The sequence below is a fragment of the Diplotaxodon limnothrissa genome, linkage group LG20, assembly GCF_057381915.1.
Source record: "Diplotaxodon limnothrissa isolate DT_005_m linkage group LG20, D_limnothrissa_male_GT1.1, whole genome shotgun sequence".
Classification (NCBI taxonomy): domain Eukaryota; kingdom Metazoa; phylum Chordata; class Actinopteri; order Cichliformes; family Cichlidae; genus Diplotaxodon; species Diplotaxodon limnothrissa.
In genome coordinates, this window is record NC_140615.1 from 38,193,413 (window position 1) to 38,214,883 (window position 21,471).

The 21,471-nt window shown below is 41.2% G+C and overlaps 2 protein-coding genes across 2 annotated transcripts; both read right to left on the reverse strand.

The window, feature by feature from the left end:
- Positions 1-1,325: 1,325 nt before the first annotated feature.
- On the reverse strand, positions 1,326-7,031 carry LOC146611465 (uncharacterized). Its single transcript, XM_085345622.1, has 10 exons — positions 6,968-7,031; positions 6,760-6,850; positions 6,547-6,654; positions 6,417-6,454; positions 6,191-6,326; positions 5,998-6,101; positions 2,245-2,330; positions 1,986-2,120; positions 1,584-1,695; positions 1,326-1,411 (listed from the first exon to the last, which is right to left on the reverse strand). Exons 1-10 carry the CDS (start codon positions 7,029-7,031, stop codon positions 1,326-1,328), a joined length of 960 nt encoding a protein of 319 aa, XP_085201748.1.
- Positions 7,032-16,497: 9,466 nt separating this feature from the next.
- LOC146611466 (L-rhamnose-binding lectin SML-like) lies at positions 16,498-21,141 on the reverse strand. The gene is made up of 10 exons (XM_085345623.1): positions 21,069-21,141; positions 18,871-18,964; positions 18,627-18,734; positions 18,497-18,534; positions 18,271-18,406; positions 18,078-18,181; positions 17,399-17,484; positions 17,140-17,274; positions 16,738-16,849; positions 16,498-16,565 (listed from the first exon to the last, which is right to left on the reverse strand). The coding sequence occupies exons 1-10, from the start codon at positions 21,139-21,141 to the stop codon at positions 16,498-16,500; spliced, it is 954 nt and encodes a 317-aa protein (XP_085201749.1).
- Between the last annotated feature and the right edge of the window lie 330 nt (positions 21,142-21,471).

Sequence of the window (21,471 nt, forward strand, 5' to 3'; positions counted from 1 at the left end):
ATAAGTTTCTCAAAGGAAGTCAATAAAACGAGGAAAGAGCCGAGCTGCTGTGTAACGGTGGAAGAAGTGCTGAGGAGGACGATCTACGTCAGGGGCGTCAAACATAAGGTCTGGGGGCCAAAATTAGACGGGCGACTACTCCACCCACTGGATGGCTTTGGGAAATGTGATGGATGGGATACATTTTGCACTTTTGTGTTTCCATAAGTTTATAAGTTTCCCCCGCGGCCCTTCATGCTGCACCAGAGTAATAAAATCACAATTACTGAGAGTTCCTGTTTTTCCTCTGTAAACTATAGAAATGTCTGTTTCTTACAGCGGCTCAAACAACATTTTCTGTGAACAGAAACTTTGTTTAATAATTACAGGACAGTCTGGACAGACAGCTCCCAGAACTTCCTCTGTAATCACACATTTATTTCTTACAGTCGTGCTGACAGACGTCTTTACTGCAGCAGCATTTCTTCATCATGTAGAAAAACTGAGACGCTGCTGAAACGTCTTTTTCTTATGTTAAGATATCTCAGGATTAAATGTAGAGTTAAACTTGTTTAACTGACACAAAGACGACTTTCACTGGTCGATCAAAGCTGTATGTGGCCCACCATGTAAGATGACTTTGACATCTCTGATCCAGAAGGAAGTAATGAAATACAAATACTTTGTCAGTGTACTTTTACTCCCCACATTTGTACACACATTTCTGCACTTTCTACTGCTTACATGTTCAAAACAGACTCGTTACTTTTGCTTTGACACGTCTGAGGGGAGTTATGTTCTCACAGTTCCCACAAGTGCAAACAGCAGTTAAAGTGCTGAAGTGGAACCTGCTGCGCTTTTTGAACTGGGGACGAACAGACGCGAGAACATAGCATGACACAGCACAGAGGAGGCACAGAGACAGGAACTATGAATAACAATGATATCAAAGGCTATTAATAATTCAGACACACAAAAACCTGGCTCACTGCAAACGTTGCATCAATTCACTGCGATATTTGCTTTTCTTTAGATTTAAAGTTAAGTTGTCAGCATCAGAAGTACTGATGGTGTATTTATGTCACACAGGTTTTTCCATCACAGCTGCAGGGAGACAGAAAGCATTTTGAGGTTTATTAAAATGATCAGATGATGATTTGAAGCATGAATGACTCACTTTCAGGTCAACATTTCAGTTCCTTTAAATTTTATTGAATTTATTTTCCTGTTTATTGTGATATGAAATCATATTTATCAACAGAATCCAGCAGTGATGTCATCGAGGCTTGACATCCTGCTGGAAGTGACATCAGCAGTGAGGCTGTGACATCATCATGTCAGACGTGTCAGGACACGAAGGAGCAGTTTGTGTCTCTGACACAAACAAACCCTCTCTGTGAGTTACATCCTGAGTCGTTGACATAATCTTCTCCTGTAAAGAATCAAAACAAAGAAATAAAATCAGAGGTCTGTGCTGTAAATGTTTTCTTCTTCTCTAATGTAAAAAGAACAAACACAGTTCTTATAAAGACCTAAGATCACATGACTTCAGTCAATATAAAAACCAAACACATTTCATCAACAGGCCCACTTTCAGTTTGTACCTCCACGGTTTATCTCCATACAATCTTCTCCTCCTCCATAGTTGTCAGGTTGTCCATTACCCCAGTTTGTGAAGTCAAACTGGGAACCATTACTCCACTTCCACACAGTTTCCTGGAAGAATAAAGTTCAGTTTGTTCTGATGTACTTTGATGCATCTATGCTGAGAGTGCAGACATGAGACCTCTTACACCACTCGAACACAACGAAGGTTCATTTTGTTTGTGCAGGTAAAAAATGAAAAGAAAAGTCAAGTCAACAGCAACATCTGTCTCCAGGAACAAAGTCCTGATTAATCAGTCTGTCACATGTTGACCTTTGAATCAAACTGATGAATATGAAGAGAAACATATGAAATATCAGAAACAGCTGCAGCTCATCCTCTTTATCTGTGAAGCACTTACATTCTCTCTGTCGTTGCCTCCAACCCAAGCTGGTGTATACGACCCTGCTGCTGTGCGAGTGAGCTCTCTGATGAAGGTGTACTCAGCTGTGCTGTGGTATGAGGCCAGATGTCCACCGAGTGTCTGACAGGAACTCTGAGGAGGAAGATGAGGTGCACAGAAGATGAAAAGTGTGAGAATGCATTTAAAATCAGTCAAAGACAGAAAGTCTTTATATCATCAGTGATGCAGCGACAGCTGCTGTTATTTCCTGATGTACCTCAGCATCAGTCCAGGTCTTCATGCTGCTTTTAAAGAGGAAACAGCGACCTCCAAACCAAGTCCAACCAGATGGGCAGGAAGCATCTTCAAAATGATTGCAAAGTTAAAAGGTCGGTGAACAGATTAATGGTTCCTCAAAAGAAAGTAATTTCTCCCCATAAACTTCAGAACAGAAGATGAAGAATTTCATAACAGATATCTGTTTCATTATTTTTCATGTGTTCCTAATAAACTGTCAGTTGAGTACACGCCAAAGCAAAGCAGTCGATCATCTCATGTTAGAAGAAGCTGAGCTTGAACAATGACTTTCATATTAACGGCTGGTTAATTATGTAACTGACTAACTACATCAGTACGACACTGCCTGGGTCTTTCTAAGGCCTCAGGTTTGTACAGCTTGTTGTACTTGTTAGGCGTCCCATCACACTTCTCTGCAGTTCTGATAGTTGGGTAACTTCCCTCCTTTCTGCCTCTAGTTTTCGTCTCCACTGAGGCTTCTGTTCTTGTGTTCATCTGATATTCAAGGATCCCTGTTGCTGTGTAGATCAGCTGGCTGTTTGCAGTGATGGTCACAGAAGGAATTTTATTAGTGTGCGCTCAAATATATGGCTTTGTAGGAATGCTTCAATGTTTTCACATTTAATTAGCAAATACAAGCACATTTTTGCTTTGCACACCGCAGAGTGAAGGCAAAGGACCAACAAGCGCTCAGCATCTCTGGGAACTCCTTCAAGACTGTTGGAAAACCATTTCAGGAGACGACCTCATGGAGCTCATGGAGACAAGGCCAAGAGTGTGCAAAGCAGAAATCAAAGCAAAGGGTGGCTGTTACCAAGAATCTAAAATATAAAACATATTTTGAGTTATAATTCTACATGTTCATTCATAGTTTTGATCCCTTCAGTGAGAATCTACAATGTAAATAGTCATGAAAATAAAAAAATAAATGAATAAGGTGTGTCCTGACTATGTTGATAAATCTTTCATGCTGAAATGAGCAAATGTAACAAGTTTTACATATTTTTATGTTTTTGTAAAATATATACAAGTATTACAAAAACAAAAAACATTGTTGTTTCTCAAACTGTATTTTGGGAAAGACATTCAAATTCATGTGTATTTTCAATTAAATACGCATAAATTTTCTAATTAAATATATTTTTAAATCATCCAAGCAGAAGGCTTGGATGATTTGACATGATATAACCTGTGTCTTTGTGCTTATCTAGTCTCTTTTTTCTGACTACCTAATTTTAATATTGTGTTGATCGGAGCTCCTGTCATTTTCTGTTTTGCATTTAACCTTTTTCTTTTAATTCTGTCTAGGGCTGTGTGATATGACCAAAATCTCATATCCCGATATAAAACATCTATCGTCCGATAACGATATAAATCACATAAATGTAACATTTTCTGTAAATTCTGTGAATCTCGGGCAGCTCGACTTGCCTGAAGTGTTTCCAGCTGGGCGTTGTGTAACTGGAGTCGAGTGTTTTAACCGATGCATGAAACGATAGATTTTTAGACACAAGTTGTAACGGCGCCGTTTTCTTTGTATTTATTACACGGCGTGCTGCGGGGAGAAGCCTGTTCTAACGTTTGAGTCTAAGGTTTATTTTTTAGCACCTGGCGGCTCTTTTTTAATTCTCATCCGTAAATAATCTGCATCTTTCACGTGATTCAGTTTATTTTGAAAAGTCTCAACAGGATCTTGAGCTTTATTGTGAAAGGTTTATGTGGAACAAGCGGACACACGGTGCTGTTACCGTCGTTGTTGCTAATGACAACGCATAAAAACAGGCGCTTGTCCGTCTGTAGTGTGGTGATATTAAATATAAGAGAAAGAGAGAACTTTAAGAAATGAATATAGCCACTACAGTGACCATCAAACCATGAACAAATATTGCCGTAAACCGTAACCAGGAAACAAACAACAGCGTAAAATGAAACGATCGACGTTTTTACATCGTCATCCGATATATATCGTTATATCGAACAACCCTAATTCTGTCTGTTTGATTTTTACTTGTATGTGTCTTTAATTTGGTCGGAGGACTTTATAAACTCTCCCTTTTAATGTACTTTTATTGCAAAATGTGTTCATCTCTCAACTTCAGATTGTTATTAAAGAACTGTTACACTGATTTACTGCACCATCCTGTGGTATAAAGCGGTATCTCTGCCTTATCTTCAGTTGGTAAACACAACAGATGTTCTGTTCTCCACATTCTGTCGATGTTCAGGAAACATCAGCGAATAAAACAGAGACGTTTTTTATTTACGATGTCATTTTCATTAGCTTACTTGATAAGCTTATGAAAAAAAATTCAAATTCAAAATGTATTTGTATGGCACATTTAAGAACAACAGAGTTGACCAAAGTGCTTCACAATCAGTTAAAAACAAGAAAAAACTGTAGAGAAACAAATATACACATATGTGTGTGTGTGTGTGTGTGTGTGTGTGTGTGTGTGTGTGTGTGTGTGTGTGTGTGTGTGTGTGTGTATATATTCTTATATTTTGATTTGATCTGTATTATGGTTTTACTGGAAAGCACTTTGGTCTTTAAATGTGGTATACAAATAAATTTGATATGTTATGATATGAATTGTTGACAATGTAACAATGAAAGACTATTCGCCTCACAAATATAAACCTTACGTCACTCTAATTCATTGCTCACCAGTCTAAACGAAACATTCTTCGAGATTCTGGTTTGACTTTCAGAGCTCTTAGTGGACGATCAGTGAGCCTTTACAGCCATCAGCAGGTCCCTGAGGTCATGTGATCAAGAGCTACTTATTGAACATGACAGGAGGTTGAAAACTAAAGGAGACCGAGTTTTGACCACAGTGGTTCCCAGACTCTGAAACTCTCTCCCTCTGAGCCTGAGATCTCAGTCGTGTCTTTCAAGAACCAATAAAAACTCAGTTTTTAGGCATGTTTTGGATAACTCTTTTTTATGCTCTGTTATTTTTTGGTGAAGCACTTTTGATCTCTGTCTTGAAAGGTGTTTTATAAATAAACTTTTACTTACTTACTAAAGACGTTAGTAACAACAACTGAACAAAGTTTAAGCCACATGAATAATAAAATGTGGGATGAAGCTCAGTTCACATGAATTAGCCAATCCATGGTGCCCAGTCTTCCAAAAGTCCATACAGAGTCAGGCCTGTCATGTGTGAGAGCCTGGACCCTCTTCACTTTGTGTATAGAGGTTTTCCATGTGACATCATCACAGGGAGTCATATGATTGTTGAGATTTTCTCTGTTTTGTTTCTATTATTCTAAGGTCTCTACTTTTTTTATACAAAGCAACTTGAGGCAATCTGTTATTTGGATTTGGTGCTGTATAAATAAAACTGAATTGCAGCACTTTTAAAACTCAGAGGACTTTTCACACATCAAAGGAAAAACATCAGCTGTTGCAGTATTTTTTAAAGCAGGTCTAACACTGCAGCATTTAGGAGAAAACAGACTAATAGATTTTTACATTTTGTTTTGGAGTATCTATATATTGTGATCAGCATCACTGATTTCTTCATTAAATTACATTTTTCCATAATTAAATTCTATAAAAATCACAGGATTCTGTTTTTTAAGACTTTCATAAACATCATTTCAATTTGTTCACTCAGGATCTGTAAAAATAAGCTGACAAGATATTCATGTCAGATTATTGAGTCTTTTTCAGCAATGACCTTTTTATGCGCACAGGAATGAATGCAGTCTAAAGGTTTCAGGTTCTTACCCTGACAGTCATAAACCACCTCCAGGTACTTGTAGGTGCCACCACAGGGGTCTCCAAACACTGTGTTTGATGCTCCAACAGTACAGTTGTTCTGCCAGTTACACCTGTGAATGCAGGTCAAAGGTGAGTCAGCAGAGGACTGAAGTACGTCGTGTCATCTGAGAGAAGATGGAAAGAGAGTCAGCATCTCTACCTGTTAGTTACATATTCTCTACTACTGGGACTCGAACAGAGAACATTTTTGACGTGATCAGGATTTCCATCAGGGCACGTGGTGTTGTCACGGCGACCATAATTCACCCAGGAGACGACTATAACCTGTCCTTCACCTGAGGAAGAGTTCATGAACTGTAACCATGTTTGTAGTTCTATCAAATGAATCCACTAAAGTTACAATAAATGAGAAAAATAAATCTGACCACACTGAAGGTTCGCCTGAGATTTTTCACATGTTACACTGTGGACTGACAAAGAAACGCATCACATTAGAAACTGTAATGATTCATGTACAGATGTGACTGATTGTTAGCTGATAATCACAGATGTAACAGACTTGCAGGGACACAGGTGTAGGTGGTGTCCAGGTAGGTGCAGACGCCGGGATCAGAAGCACTGATGATGTTCATATTTATGTCACACACTTTTCTTCCATCACAGCTGCAGGGACACAGAAAGCAGCTCGTTTTCAGCTTTGTTAAAGTGTTTCAGAGCTGCTGCTGTTTTTATTCAAACAGTCATTTGTTATTGAAGATCTTAAACTACCTGTTCTTGATGTGCTGAGTGCCAGTCTGAGAGCAGGTTTGTGTATCTGCACATCTGTACACAGCTGACTGCACAGTGATCACTCCCCTCTCTGTTATACACACACAGTATCAGAGAAAAGGAGAAACGACATGTAGTAAAGCAGGTTTGATGCACTTTGTGTTTTAGACCCAGCAGCTGCAGTCACATCCATAAATGTTAGTCCGACCTCTGTACACCACCACCGTGGATTTTACATCAAACCTTCTCTGATTGGTTGATTTATTTGTCATGTTAAGAGTTCCAGTGAACATCCAAGTACAAACTAAGATGTTTTATGTGCTAAAGTTTGAATGAACTGAGGGAACAGTGTCATGGTCCGGGTGAGTACAGCTGTTTTGCCTCTGAGCTGCTGTCTCCACCTTGGGGTGGAGTTACTGTACAGTGGCGTCTCCTCAGCTGTGAGCGACTGAGCTGTCAACATTTATGGACCAGCGCTCACTTCACTCTTCGCCACAAGTTCTGCTTCACCTAGTCAGTGTTGCTTCAGACAATTAACAGGTGATTGTGCAGACTGAGACTCACTGTGTTTTGCCCATAGCTCACTATCTGGGCCCACGTCCTCATGTTAGGTTTGACAGCGTTTAGTATTGAAAGTTGAATGCTTGGACATTAATTGTGCTGCGGTTTGGGGAAGGCCTGGAAGGGGACTGGCGACGGCTCCCGGGCCGGGCAGATCCCCATGCACTAAATAGGAGTGAATCTGCCCCTCACCCGGACCTAGTACTCCCTTTGTGTCCGCCCTCCGCCCGGCAAAATTCGGTGATGTTTTCCTGGACACTTTCCCCCAGGCCTAGGCACTAAATCCACTCTCCTCCCGTTACAGCGCACTGAGACTCCCGGTGCATTTCCAGCGTCTCCCCTCTGTGCTCTCGAACAGAGTGTTTTTGTTTCCATGAAGGTTTCAATTACGCTGATTCATAGTAGCAGTCAAGCCCTTGTTCCATGTTAGGTTTATATGCTTAGAAGACAACGTTAGTTCATAGTACGTTGCAAATCATATCTTGACGTTTTTGCTTTTGAGAATAAATCCTTGTTCATGTTTTCGTGGTGTTACGTGGGAGTTCTGCATTTGAGCCCTCCAGTCAGCTCGGCCGTGACAAACAGGCCTCACCTGGCCATGAAACTGCTGTCAGTCAACTATTTGATTCCTGCTGAGCAAAAGGAGCGACTGTGCATAACAGAGGCAGCAACACGTGCCCACCTGGTCGCCTGAAGGGACCGTGAGAGTCGCCCACAGGGCATGCTCTGAAAATACTGCAGGTTACCATGGAAATAAAAACTGAATTTAAATGTGTGGCTGTACTTTTTTAACCAGTAACATCTGGATTACTAGAGATTTGAATGGTAAAACTGATTTTCTGTGTATGCACTCAGACCTGTCTGAGGTCAAAGTTCAGCATCATGAAGATAAACTGCCATTTTTCTCCGCTGAGATAAGAAAGCAGGCGCAGCCCGAAGGAGGATCTAGATGCAGTTTTTACCCCGACAGAAAAACATGGCAGAAAAATGTTCTGTTTTCACAGTGAGTGGGAGGCAGAGCTCTTTTCTACAACAGCTAAAGAAACGTGAGCGTGTCTCACTTGTGGGACGACTGTGGCGACGAGAAAGTGACACAGTGGAGACACACTTCAGTGCATGTCACACAAGCCTCCGTGCTAACTACCCACCTGACACACAAGCAGAAAAAGTCTGTGAGGCAGCTTTGAGCAAACTTGTGAGTTTTTTGAGGGGCAAGAAAACCAACCATGGAGCTGTTATTGAACAATCTGTAACCTCAACATATCAAAAACCAAGGAACCAACTGTGGACTTCAGAAAAGCTCCCAACATGTCTGATGCCACAAACATTAAGGTGGAATATGTGCAACCCTATAAATATCTCGAGACGATTGTTGATTCAAGACTGTCTCCGTGTTTGTTTTACTTAAGGAAGCTGCCTTAGACTGTTTCTCTAACAGCATTAGAGAAACAGCTTTGTCCAGGCTGCTGCTGTTTATTGACTAATCTGTAGCAACTTGCACACGTTTATCTCTTTTTAGGTATTAATGTTTTAAACACTTTATTATTTAGTAAATGTAATTTTATTAACTCTCAGCTGGCCTGGTAACGCTTTGGTGTCCCCCAGACAAGCTAAAGGAGCTGGCTGGGGAGGAGGAGGTCTGGGCTTCTCTGCTTAGGCTGCTGGTTTTTGGAGACTATTTTCCATCTTACCACAGCTCAGGCGTTGAACACTGAGGCTGCTAAAGGTGATCACTCTTCCTCTGGATATGGCCGTCACAGCAGGAGGAACGGGAAGTTGTGCTCTGATAAAGCCTGAAATCAAAATATTAAAAAACGTAATATGAGGGTAAAGCAATGGAGGGAAATGTAAAAGTAACACAGAGAAGGCCGGCCGTCTTTTTTTCTCAAAAGGTTTGATGATGTAGTGAAAAGGCTATTTGGTTAGCTAACGTAGCTGTTTAACTGCTAACAGGCAGGAACACGCTGTGTGCATTTTTTTAAGTGATTAAAGTCAGTAAAAGATTACAGAAACACAGAAACTGCATTGAGCTGTAAGTTTATTCAAATATGGTCTCTAAGCAGATTCTTACTCTGGATGGCATTACCTCGGCCTCCAGTAACGCTGTGAGGAACCTTGGAGTCATTTTTGACCAGGACACGTCCTTCAACGCACATATTGTTAGGATGCCTGGGTCGTTGACCCGGGGTTTTTGAGTTTATTATATTATTTAGAATTTCTAGTCTTTGGTTTCTTTGAGTTCTGTCTTATGGTTTATGTCTGTCTTCTCTAGTTGCTCTGTCTCCCCTGTCAGCTGTATCCCCTTGTCTAGTTGGCGTCTCTGTGTATCCTTAGATGCTATATCCCCGTGTCCAGTGTGTCTGCCCTGGTCCCACGTCTCTGTTCCCTCTGTTGCAGTGCCTGCGAGTCTGTGTCTTTAGTTCAGACTGTGTCATGTTTCCTGTTTTATTTTGAAGGTCCTTGTCTGAGGTTAATGTATCTGGTTTCGCTTCCCCTGGTCTCGTTAGGCCTGATTTGCCCCAGCTGTGTTTCCCTCCTGTTACCCATTCCCTGATTGTTCCCTCTGTGTATTTAAGCCTTGTGTTTCTCTGTCTGTGTCGTGATCTACTGTTTTTCTAGCTGTGTGTTCTGTCAGTCCTCTGGTGTAAGTTTATTTTGATTTTTCCCCCCCGTTATGTTATATTTGAGTTTAACATTAAAGCTGTTTTGAGTTCACATCTGTCTCCGGAGTCTGCACCTTGGGTCCTATTCCTGTCTGCACACAGCCGCTCATAACACATATTAAACAAATATGTAAGACTGCTTTCTTCCATTTGTGCAACATCTCTAAAGTTAGAAATATCCTGTCTCAGAGTGACGCTGAAAAACTAGTTCATGCATTTATTACTTCCAGGCTGGACGACTGTAATTCATTATTATCAGGAAGTCCTAAAAACTCCCTGAAAAGCCTTCAGCTGATCCAAAATGCTGCAGCAAGAGTCCTGACAGGGACTAGAAAGAGAGAGCAGATTTCTCCTGTTTTGGCTTCCTGTTAAATCCAGAATTCAAAATCCTGCTCCTCACATACAAGGTCTTAAATAATCAGGCCCCATCTTATCTTAATGACCTTGTAGTACCATATCACCCTATTAGAGCACTTCGCTCTCGCTCTGCAGGCTTACTTGTTGTTCCTAGAGTATTTAAAAGTAGAATGGGAGGCAGAGCCTTCAGTTTTCAGGCCCCTCTTCTGTGGAACCAGCTTCCAGTTTGGATTCAGGACACAGACACTATCTCTACTTTCAAGATCAGGCTTCAAACTTTCCGCGAGCTATGACAGCGATATAAACCCTCAGACTTCATTCAAAATGTGGGTGTTTGATGGAGAGTTGCGGTTAGTGAGAGTTTGGAGACAGTTTGGAGGTTTATGAGAGTGAGGAGAGAAAGTCAGGAGAGAATGGAGCCAGCTAAGAAGAGGAGGATGTCCTCCCCTGTGTGGGAACATTTTGATTTTATTCCTCCCAACAAGGTATGTAAATTTCTACAGAAGATGTATTTTCATAACACTGATGGTGCAATAAAACCTATGTTAAGCTGTCTGTACTTTTGTACAAGGTGAAGTGTTTGCTATGTGCCAGGGAGCTGGGATATAACAACAACACCTCATCCATGCTTAGGCACTACAGAGCTTTGCATGAGAATAAGGGGGACACCGATTGTGGAGCAAGACCAGGTGAGCCATCAAATGCAATGATAATATAGCATGCAGTAATGTTACTAAATGATATAACAATATTATACAACTGTTATAAGTTACGTGTGTGATATTTATATTTGTGCTTTGTTCTCCTGAGGAAAGACAAAGACAATCTCCAATAGATGAAGACCTGGTCAGCATGGTGATTGAGGACTCCCAGCCATTTAGCATTGTGGAGGACAAAGGATTTAAAAGATTTGTTAAATCATTAAATCCTAGCTATGTTCTCCCCACTAAAAAGGTCATAAAAGCAGTGAAAATTTAGTTTTTACAGAATAAAATGTGAACAGGCAGGACTGACGCCTCAGTGTGTAGCTGTCCATACCTCAACGTTACAAAAGCACAACTACTGTCCACACCCCAACCACACCTCACCTCACAGTAAATGATCATTTCCATTTCAAGCATTTCCAAATAATCATTTCCCATACTGCCACTATAAATATACACAGTATACTGCCATCACTACAATATACATGTTTTACACACTCCTTTTGTTGTTGACATTTACAGGCTGTGTGCAAAATGCCACACTCTTCAAATTCATGCCAGCTATTATTTTTACGTCCAGTAGGTGTCCTGCTAGAGCAAATGAAGCTTCAAGAAGCTTTGCGCTGGGGTGAACCAATTGGATGAAAAGCTTCAGTGCTTCATGAAGCTTCATCTGCCCATCACTACATTATAGGTCATGGATTTGCTGTGTGGCAGGCAGCATGTTGGACCAAAAAGCAGGACTCATAAGCAAAAGGGTTAACTAAAAGAGGCAGCTTTACTCTAGTGGCAAATAACTCACTTCAAATACAAACCTTAACTAGAAAAGAGAAAACAAACCAGGAACTGTGACTAGAAAATGGCTGGAAACACAGAGGGTGTAAGACAACAACAGACAGAGGAAAACACAGGGCTTAAATACACCAGGGAGTAACGAGGGAATGGAAAGAAGGAGGGAAGCACAGCCGGGACTAATCTGAAATAAAGAGATAAAGGAAGCAAAGCAGAACACACTGACATAGGACACAGACTGTCAAAGTAAAACAGGAAGTACGAGGCATCCACAAAGACGCAGACTAGACAGAGACGTGGAAACACGACAGACTCTGGAACAGAGACAACAAGAAACACAGAAACAAAAGTACCAAGATGTGGGACACAGGGAAGAGAGAAAAATAAGACTACACATACAACACACGGAGAACAGAATTAAACGTTCATCAAGAACATGGAGGAGGCACAGAAACAGAAGAGACACCTAGAAACCAGGAACTACAAATAATATACAAACAGGAAACCATAATTCAAAGAGTTTAACTTCAACCAAAAACACAAACACGGGGTCACCAGACTCAGTGCCGTGACAATATTAGACTCAGTGGGCTTCTGTCAAACTGTAAAAGAACCCACTTTAATCACACTCTAGATCTTGTGTTAACATATGGCAGAGAAACTGAACACGTAACAGAGTTTCCTGAAAACCCTCTGCTGTCTGATCATTTCCTGATAACATTTACATTTACACAGCGGTGGAGAGTAGACTTTATCACAGTAGATGTCTTTCTGAAAGCGCTGTAACTAAGTTTAAGAATATAATCCACCCACTGTTATCATCTTCAATGCCCTGTACCAACACAGAGCAGAGCAGCTATCTGAACGCTGCTCCAACAGAGGTCGATCATCTTGTTAATAATATTACGTCTTCACTGTGTACGACTGTAGACACTGTAGCATCTCTCAAAAGAAAACCTCAAATCAGAGGAAGGACTTGACTCCTTGCTGTCGCTCAAACGTGCATCTAGATAACTCGCAAGCTGGAGAGGACATGGCTCCTCTGATATAAAAGATCACCAGCCTGGAAAAGTTGTTTTTGCTTTATAAAAACCTCTCTGGTGGAGAGAAATAAAAACTGGTGATATGTGAAGGTTGTTCAGTAGTTGCACAAGCAGAAGAAGAGCTCAGGTTCAATGATTAGCATGATGGAAGTATAAAGTTAACAGCAAGGCTGAGAAATATAAGAAGCAGTAAAACAGCATTTACCTGAAGTGATGAGTGAACAGGTTGCTGCCAGCACTGAAAGAGACAGAAAGAAAGCTCAGTGTCAGACTGTGTGTTTGATATCAAGTTGAATTCACCTCAAAACATGAAACAGAAATGAAAAGCAAACAGGAGAAAGCTGCTGCTTTCATTCACACCTGGATTCTTTGGAAACTCTTTCTAAACAGCAGATTTCAATGACACATTTATTCTCTTCATCTTTCCAACTTTTGTCAATAAACTTATTTGTGTTGACAGTTTGACTTCAACTCTTCAAAGTAAATGATCAGCCATGAATTGCTCTCAGGACTCTGTGAAGCCTAACTGTCCTGCTGAGGTGATGCAAACATGTATTTAGGATGTTAGATGAACTGATCCAATAAAGCAGAAAGAAAAGCATGTCACAGTACAGCACAGTGGAAAGCTAGAAAAGGATTAGACTGAACATGTGCAGCTGATTTCATGTATAAATAAAGGATTATCAGTGTGTTGTACTCACACAGTGTGCTGCTGAGTCCGGAGCAGAGCATCATGTTAGGAGATCTGGATTACAGTGAAGAGCTGATGGAGGATCAAACACAGAGCTGCTGGATTCACTCTGTTTCAGTAACACCTGTGATGTACATGCAAAGCACAGCCAATGGAAAAGCAGGATCTGTTCCTTCTCAGCTGCAGCAGGAAATAAAACTACTTTACATTAAAAGTTATATAAGCCTGGATCAGCTGACCCAGTGACAGCTGGGAGGGGCTCGGATCATCATTTTAAACACGATTAATGGTAGATTACATTTATTTTAACATTTAATACAAATGATTGTGTTAACATGATGTAAATGATTGCAAACATGTTGTTCCAAAGTTTAGGAGCTACAGTTTGAAAATGTGATCACGTCTGGATTTAAATGAAGAGCACAGAACAGTTCAAAGAGCCTGATCAGCTCAGAGAGAAAGTGACACTCCCCTGTTCGTCAACAGCGTCCTAAAGAGGGAACAAAGAGGACGGAGACCAAGTGGACGACACAGACACACATGCAGCAGCAGCTGTGGGTGTTCAACACACCAGTGTTTACAGTGGTTTAAATGGGGTGGTACAGCAGGTATTTATGACGGCTATTTAATGATTCACTGGATGTTACTATAAAACACACAGGTCCATGATATGAATGTAACAGACAGGCAGGAGCACAGCTGAGAACACATTTGACTGGAAAATATTCTGCTTTGCATGAAACATCTCCACACGTCTCTCTGTTCAGAGACCACAGAGGAAGTGGATTCATGGGAAAACACCAGAAACTAAAAATGAGCTTCAAAAACATTCAGAGTATTTAGAAAGAAGTCTTTCTACTGACTGCTGAATTAGTTCCTGATAAACACAACATGTCATTGTGCAGCAGCGACAGCATCATGCAAAAGGTTTGGAGCACAGACAGAACAGGACCTTCATAAACACCCAAATCATCATCCAGGAAACCTGAAACTGAAAAAGCCATCACACCTGTGTTTGAGTGTGTTGTTCAAGCTCACCATGAAGGACTCTAATATGTCTTCTGAAAACAGATTTGATAAACAGTTTTTTCAACATCTGAGATGTAAATGGATTTCTGAAAGAGTGGCCTTTCTGGGACAAATGTCTTGACCCCAACCATGTAACTGTTCAGTTTTATTTATAGCGCTCCATGACACAAAAGCAGGCACCTCGAGGTGCTTTACACTGTGAAGTAAAGAACCTACAATAATACAGAGAAACCCCAACAATCAGACGACCCCCTAAGAACAAGCACTTGGTGACAGTGGGAAGGAAGAACTCCCTTTAAATAGGAAGAACTCTCCAGGCTCAGGGAGGGGCAGACATAACGACCTGTTGATGCCGAGGGGAGGAACACAGGACAAGGACACGTGTGGAGCCAGAGATTAATAATCACAACTAATAATTAAGTGCAGAGAGGCGTATAAACACAGTGAGTGAAGAAGCTGGCAGCAGCCCAACTATACTGTATATGCGATCACTTCTCTTCTCTTTGCACTGCTCCTGTTTCCATGTTGTTAGAATGAGCTTACCTGAAGTGCTTTATTACTGTGCCTTATATTAATCTCATATTACTCAAACCTGCCATATAATCATGTGGCGTAGTGTTCCATGGACACAGCGCTGAATAGACTCTCGCCCATGTTTGCCTGTAGAGCAGTAGATAAGAGGGAACCATCTTGTAGTGGAAACTTACTGAAGTGCTGTTGTTGAGACTAGAATAGGGTGCCCAGTAATGGTAAATGGCCTGTGTTTGTATTTTACTCGTCCTTAAGGACCCAAAGCCCCAAAGCCATCACACATCCACACACTGGTGATGCTACATTGTAGCCACAGCCACCCTGGGGCACACTGACAGAGGCGAGGCTGCCGGACACTGGCGCCACCGGGCCCTCTGACACAACGACCGAGACTGTCCGAGCCGGGGCTCGAACCGGCAACCTTCCAATTACAAGGCGAACTCCCAACTCTTGAGCCACGATCGCCCCCGATTGGTAGTGAAACCGTCAGGTGCCAGTCACCATTTTCAGATCCGCAGCAAAGTGTCAGAACAGATAGTGAGGAACAAAGGTCCACTAAGTGCAGTTACTGTTTATAAAGGTGGTATTCAGATTACAGCTACTTTGTTGAAATAAATGGATTACATGGCGGTCTTTTCCTGTTTCATATGTTCGGCTATGCTCTCTCTATTTTTGGTAATTCCAAGCTGGTGGAAACCCAAACCAAACACACATGAAGAGGCTCTAATGACGTGTCTCAATCTCGCGGCCCATGTCACCTCTATTTGCATAATGACGTGAAGAAATATTTTTAAAATTATTATTCAAAAAATTATTTAATGTGAAGGCAACAGGCAGAGTGTTACGGGTATGACAGTCCATTCATTTCATTTGTTGTTGTTGTTGTATATGTGCAGCACTTTGTGATCTCTGGTTTTGTGTTAAAGTGCTTTATAAGTAAAGCTGGTAAAGTTGCAAAAAAAGATAAATACATAACTTTACACAAATACGATTAAGCTTATTCTTTTCTTCAGATGTAAAAATAACTGCGTTATCAGCATCAGGTGATGAGATCCCAGCATCAGAAGTACTGATGGTGTATTTATGTCACACAAGTTTTTCCATCACAGCTGCAGGGAGACAGAAAGCATTTTGAGGTTTATTAAAATGATCAGATGATGATTTGAAGCATGAATGACTCACTTTCAGGTCAACATTTCAGTTCCTTTAAATTTTATTGAATTTATTTTCCTGTTTATTGTGATATGAAATCATTATCAACAGAATCCAGCAGTGATGTCATCGAGGCTTGACATCCTGCTGGAAGTGACATCAGCAGTGAGGCTGTGACATCATCATGTCAGACGTGTCAGGACACGAAGGAGCAGTTATGGACCTCTGACACAAACAAACCCTCTCTGTGAGCTACATCCTGAGTCGTTGACATAATCTCCTCCTGTAAAGAATCAAAACAAAGAAATAAAATCAGAGGTCTGTGCTGTAAATGTTTTCTTCTTCTCTAATGTAAAAAGAACAAACACAGTTCTTATAAAGACCTAAGATCACATGACTTCAGTCAATATAAAAACCAAACACATTTCATCAACAGGCCCACTTTCAGTTTGTACCTCCACGGTTTATCTCCATACAATCTTGATCTCCTCCAGAGTTGTCAGGTTGTCCATTACCCCAGTTTGTGAAGTCAAACTGGGAACCATCACTCCACTTCCACACAGTTTCCTGGAAGAATAAAGTTCAGTTTGTTCTGATGTACTTTGATGCATCTATGCTGAGAGTGCAGACATGAGACCTCTTACACCACTCGAACACAACGAAGGTTCATTTTGTTTGTGCAGGTAAAAAATGAAAAGAAAAGTCAAGTCAACAGCAACATCTGTCTCCAGGAACAAAGTCCTGATTAATCAGTCTGTCACATGTTGACCTTTGAATCAAACTGATGAATATGAAGAGAAACATATGAAATATCAGAAACAGCTGCAGCTCATCCTCTTTATCTGTGAAACACTTACAGTCTCTCTGTCGTTGCCTCCAACCCAAGCTGGTGTATATGACCCTGCTGCTGTGCGAGTGAGCTCTCTGATGAAGGTGTACTCAGCTGTGCTGTGATATGAGGCCAGATGTCCACCGAGTGTCTGACAGGAACTCTGAGGAGGAAGATGAGGTGCACAGAAGATGAAAAGTGTGAGAATGCATTTAAAATCAGTCAAAGACAGAAAGTCTTTATGTCATCAGTGATTCAGCGACAGCTGCTGTTATTTCCTGATGTACCTCAGCATCAGTCCAGGTCTTCATGCTGCTTTTAAAGATGAAACAGCGACCTCCAAACCAAGTCCAACCAGCAGGGCAGGAAGGAGCTGCAGCATGATTGTAAAGTTAGTAGAGCAAAGGTACATGAAATTATATGTTAACATGTTGTTCAACATAAAAACAATGTGTAAGAATCCAACATTCAGATTCAGAAAACTTTATTGATCCCCGAGGGGCAATTGAGAGACTGACCTTGCCGACCGTACATACAATACACAAACACATGAAGTTGAGAACGGAAAATGTTTTATAGACGTGCTTTATCTTTGCTCCTAATGAATCAGCATCTGAGTCCACGTCAAAGAGAAGTATCCAGTCCTCTCATTCTAGCTGCTGGTTCTTTAACTGACTGACTACAGCAGCAGTGATTATTTAGTGTGACACAAGCAGCAGTTCAAGTGTAATTTATGAGCAATTAAATCTGATTAATACGGAATTGATTCTGATTTATTCTCAAGAACTTTCTGAAAGCTGTGATTTCAACCCGTTCACTCAGGATCTGCAAAAGAACTGAAAACGTTTTCATGTCTGATAATTTCAGTGACTTCTTTATAACAGAAATATGAATTCTTTAATAATGATTAATAATTATCTGTACATATAATTGAATTCACAGAGTCATGAAGTTTAAAGTTCTTACCCTGACAGTCATAAACCACCTCCAGGTACTTGTAGGTGCCACCACAGGGGTCTCCAAACACTGTGTTTGATGCTCCAACAGTACAGTTGTTCTGCCAGTTACACCTGTGAATGCAGGTCAAAGGTGAGTCAGCAGAGGACTGAAGTACGTCGTGTCATCTGAGAGAAGATGGAAAGAGAGTCAGCATCTGTACCTGTTAGTTACATATTCTCTACTACTGGGACTCGAACAGAGAACATTTTTGACGTGATCAGGATTTCCATCAGGGCACGTGGTGTTGTCACGGCGACCATAATTCGCCCAGGAGACGACTATAACCTGTCCTTCACCTGAGGAAGAGTTCATGAACTGTAACCATGTTTGTAGTTCTATCAAATGAATCCACTAAAGTTACAATAAATGAGAAAAATAAATCTGACCACACTGAAGGTTCGCCTGAGATTCTTGACATGTTACACTGTGGACTGACAAAGAAACGCATCACATTAGAAACTGTAATGATTCATGTACAGATGTGACTGATTGTTAGCTGATAATCACAGATGTAACAGACTTGCAGGGACGCAGGTGAAGGTGATGTCCAGGTAGGTGCAGACGCTGGGATCACAGGTACAGACCATGTTTGTATTTATTTCACACACTTCCTTCAAGTCACAGCTGCAGGGACACAAAAAACAAATTTCTAGGTTTGTTGAAGTGATCAGTTCATGGTTTCTAATATCTGCTGCTTTCATTTGAGCTGCTGGTGCTTTTTATTGTAATCAAAGCAGTTAAACTATCCGACAGTGTTCACCTTTTCTTGATGAAGTCCAGATCGTGAAGCCGAGAGCAGATTTCTTTATCTGCACATCTGTACAAAACTGACTGCACAATCATCACTCCACTGCCTGTTACACACACAATGAGACAAAAGGAAAAATGAAATGTTAATATCAATAACGCAGGTTTAAGACACTTTGGCTTCACTTTACAGACTCAGAAGTGTCAGTCAGATCCAAAATGCTTCTGCTCTTGGCTCTTGATGGAGGCGGTCACACTTTCTCCCTCTCCCTTATCTTTCCTGCTTGGCTTCTCATGTCCTTTGTATAGTCTTGGATATTCTCTAACCTTAAGAGAGTCTCAAAGACTTGTTCTCTGAAACATAAAGAAGAATTATGGATTTGATCCCACCCTCCTGGGCTTGGGAGAGCCTGATTGTCCTGCAGAGACGTTTGCTGTCGGATACTCGATGGTCGGTTGCGTCGTGTGTCTGGTGACACTCTTGATGGAGGACACTGAACGACATCTACCAATTTGGAACCACGGTAACAGAGTTGTGGCTGATTGGAGCCGGCTCGGCTTATCAAAGAACAAGAAGCAGCTACAGCTGTTCAAAATCCCACAAAGCTGGCCGACATGATGGACGATGGGCAGGGCTGTGAGTACTCAGACTGTGTTTTTTTTAACGCAATATGGATAACATCTTGAAGAAGAACAACGAGAAGAGACCTGGTGACCAATGATGGCCATTAGACCAGCTGTAAAATTGGAAGCAGTTTGTTCGCATTGACCAAAACAACTACCATCTTCATCTCATGCAGCCCCCCTGGCGCCAGCTGGATGATCAACTGAGGGGAATAACAAAATTGTCTCTTAGATAACAAGATGTGTTGTGACTCTCCCTCCTCATTCAAGGCCACCCGCGTGGAAGATTGTTGACTTTTGCTTAACCAGGTGAAGGGACACTTTCTCTTGGCTGAACACGGAACACACACACACACACACACACACACACACACACACACACACACACACAAACCTACACTCACCCTCCCACCCCCTCCAAACACCTTCGAAGCTCATGTCTTCCATAATGTCAGATGTGGCGATTCATGTGCTGAGGTTTTTTTCTGCTCTCAAACTCCCTCTCTGACCCGTCTTCCCCATGTGATGTTTGTGTAAGATGGTGCTGGAAAGTATTATCAATCAATCAACCAAAATAGGTGACTGTGTAAAAGATTCATTTCCAGCGATGGTCACCTTTGAGCGGGAACATCACAGATGTAACAAAACATTAAAATTTCATTGAAACAAATAATCATCACTTTTATAAGTTCAAGTGCACAGTGTGGAGGATGTCATAAGGCCTTGAGGCAATCAAATGCAAAGCACAATATTTATCAGTGTTGGTCAGATTTGACCCAAACATCACGCGAAAGTTTGAATATAATTCTTTTATTAAACTTCATGATTTGAAGCTGAGAGTCTGCACTTCAGTCACATCCTGACTGTCCAATTTAAGATCCACTGTGGTGATGTACGGGAGCAAAAACAAGTCACTGGGAATATTCTTATGGACCTGACTTTACATCCAGCTTTAACGTACAAACTACACCCTTCTTACCACAGCTCAGCTGTAGGACACTGGGGACGTTAAAGGTGATCACTCTCCCTGTGGATATGGCCATCACATTGGAAGGTAAAGAGAGCTGGGCTCTGGTAAACCCTGTAATAAAAACTGAATGCATAAATATAATTTTATACATATTTTCCAGTACAGCAGCATTAACAAAAACAAACTAGACTATCAATATATGTTAGGATATGAGGAACAGCACAATATATACAAGTCACCAAGTAATAAATACTCAGGGTTGACAGATATGATTATTAATAAATGTCAACAAATTAACTGCCACATTACAGAGTAAGAAAGAGTGTCTGCAAAACTATTGCAGTGTTTACGTGGTATTAAATGGAGGAGTTGTACAGAATAATCTCAGTCTCCCACTGAGCGACTACTTTTAATTAACTGCTTTAGCCCACTTACAATGGAAATTTAAAAAAATCTTGTTCGTGACCTGTGTAGCACGTTAACACTATTGGAAGGAAAAATAACTTGACTCTCTCTCCTCCTGTCTGAACCTCTGTGTACTTCCTGTTTTACTTTGACAGTCTCCCGTCAGTGTTGCGTTTACTCCTGCCTTGTCTTGTTATGATTATCAGTGTCACCTGTGTTCCCCGTGTGCTCTCCCTTTCCCTTGTTAACCCTCTGTGTATTTATGTCTGCGTCTCCCTCATTCATGGCCGTGTGTTTCTCCGTCTATTACGTTATAGTTTCCCAGTTTAGTTTGTATGGTTTTCCTCTCCAGCAATAAAGCTGTGAAGTTTGAGTTCATTCCTGCCTCCGTGAGTTTGCGATTGGGTTCTCATCCAGCCTGCACACAGCCGAAACATGACACATGGTTGAAGTCACCAGAGATCACCATGGAGGCACTTGGGTGCTGAGTCTGTAGCCGGACTATGGCAGAGTGGATAGTGTCACATGCAGCGGTGGGGTTAGCAGAGGGAGAAACATAGACAGCCACCAGGATCACATGGGTAAATTCCCTGGGCAAACAATACGGCCTGAGTC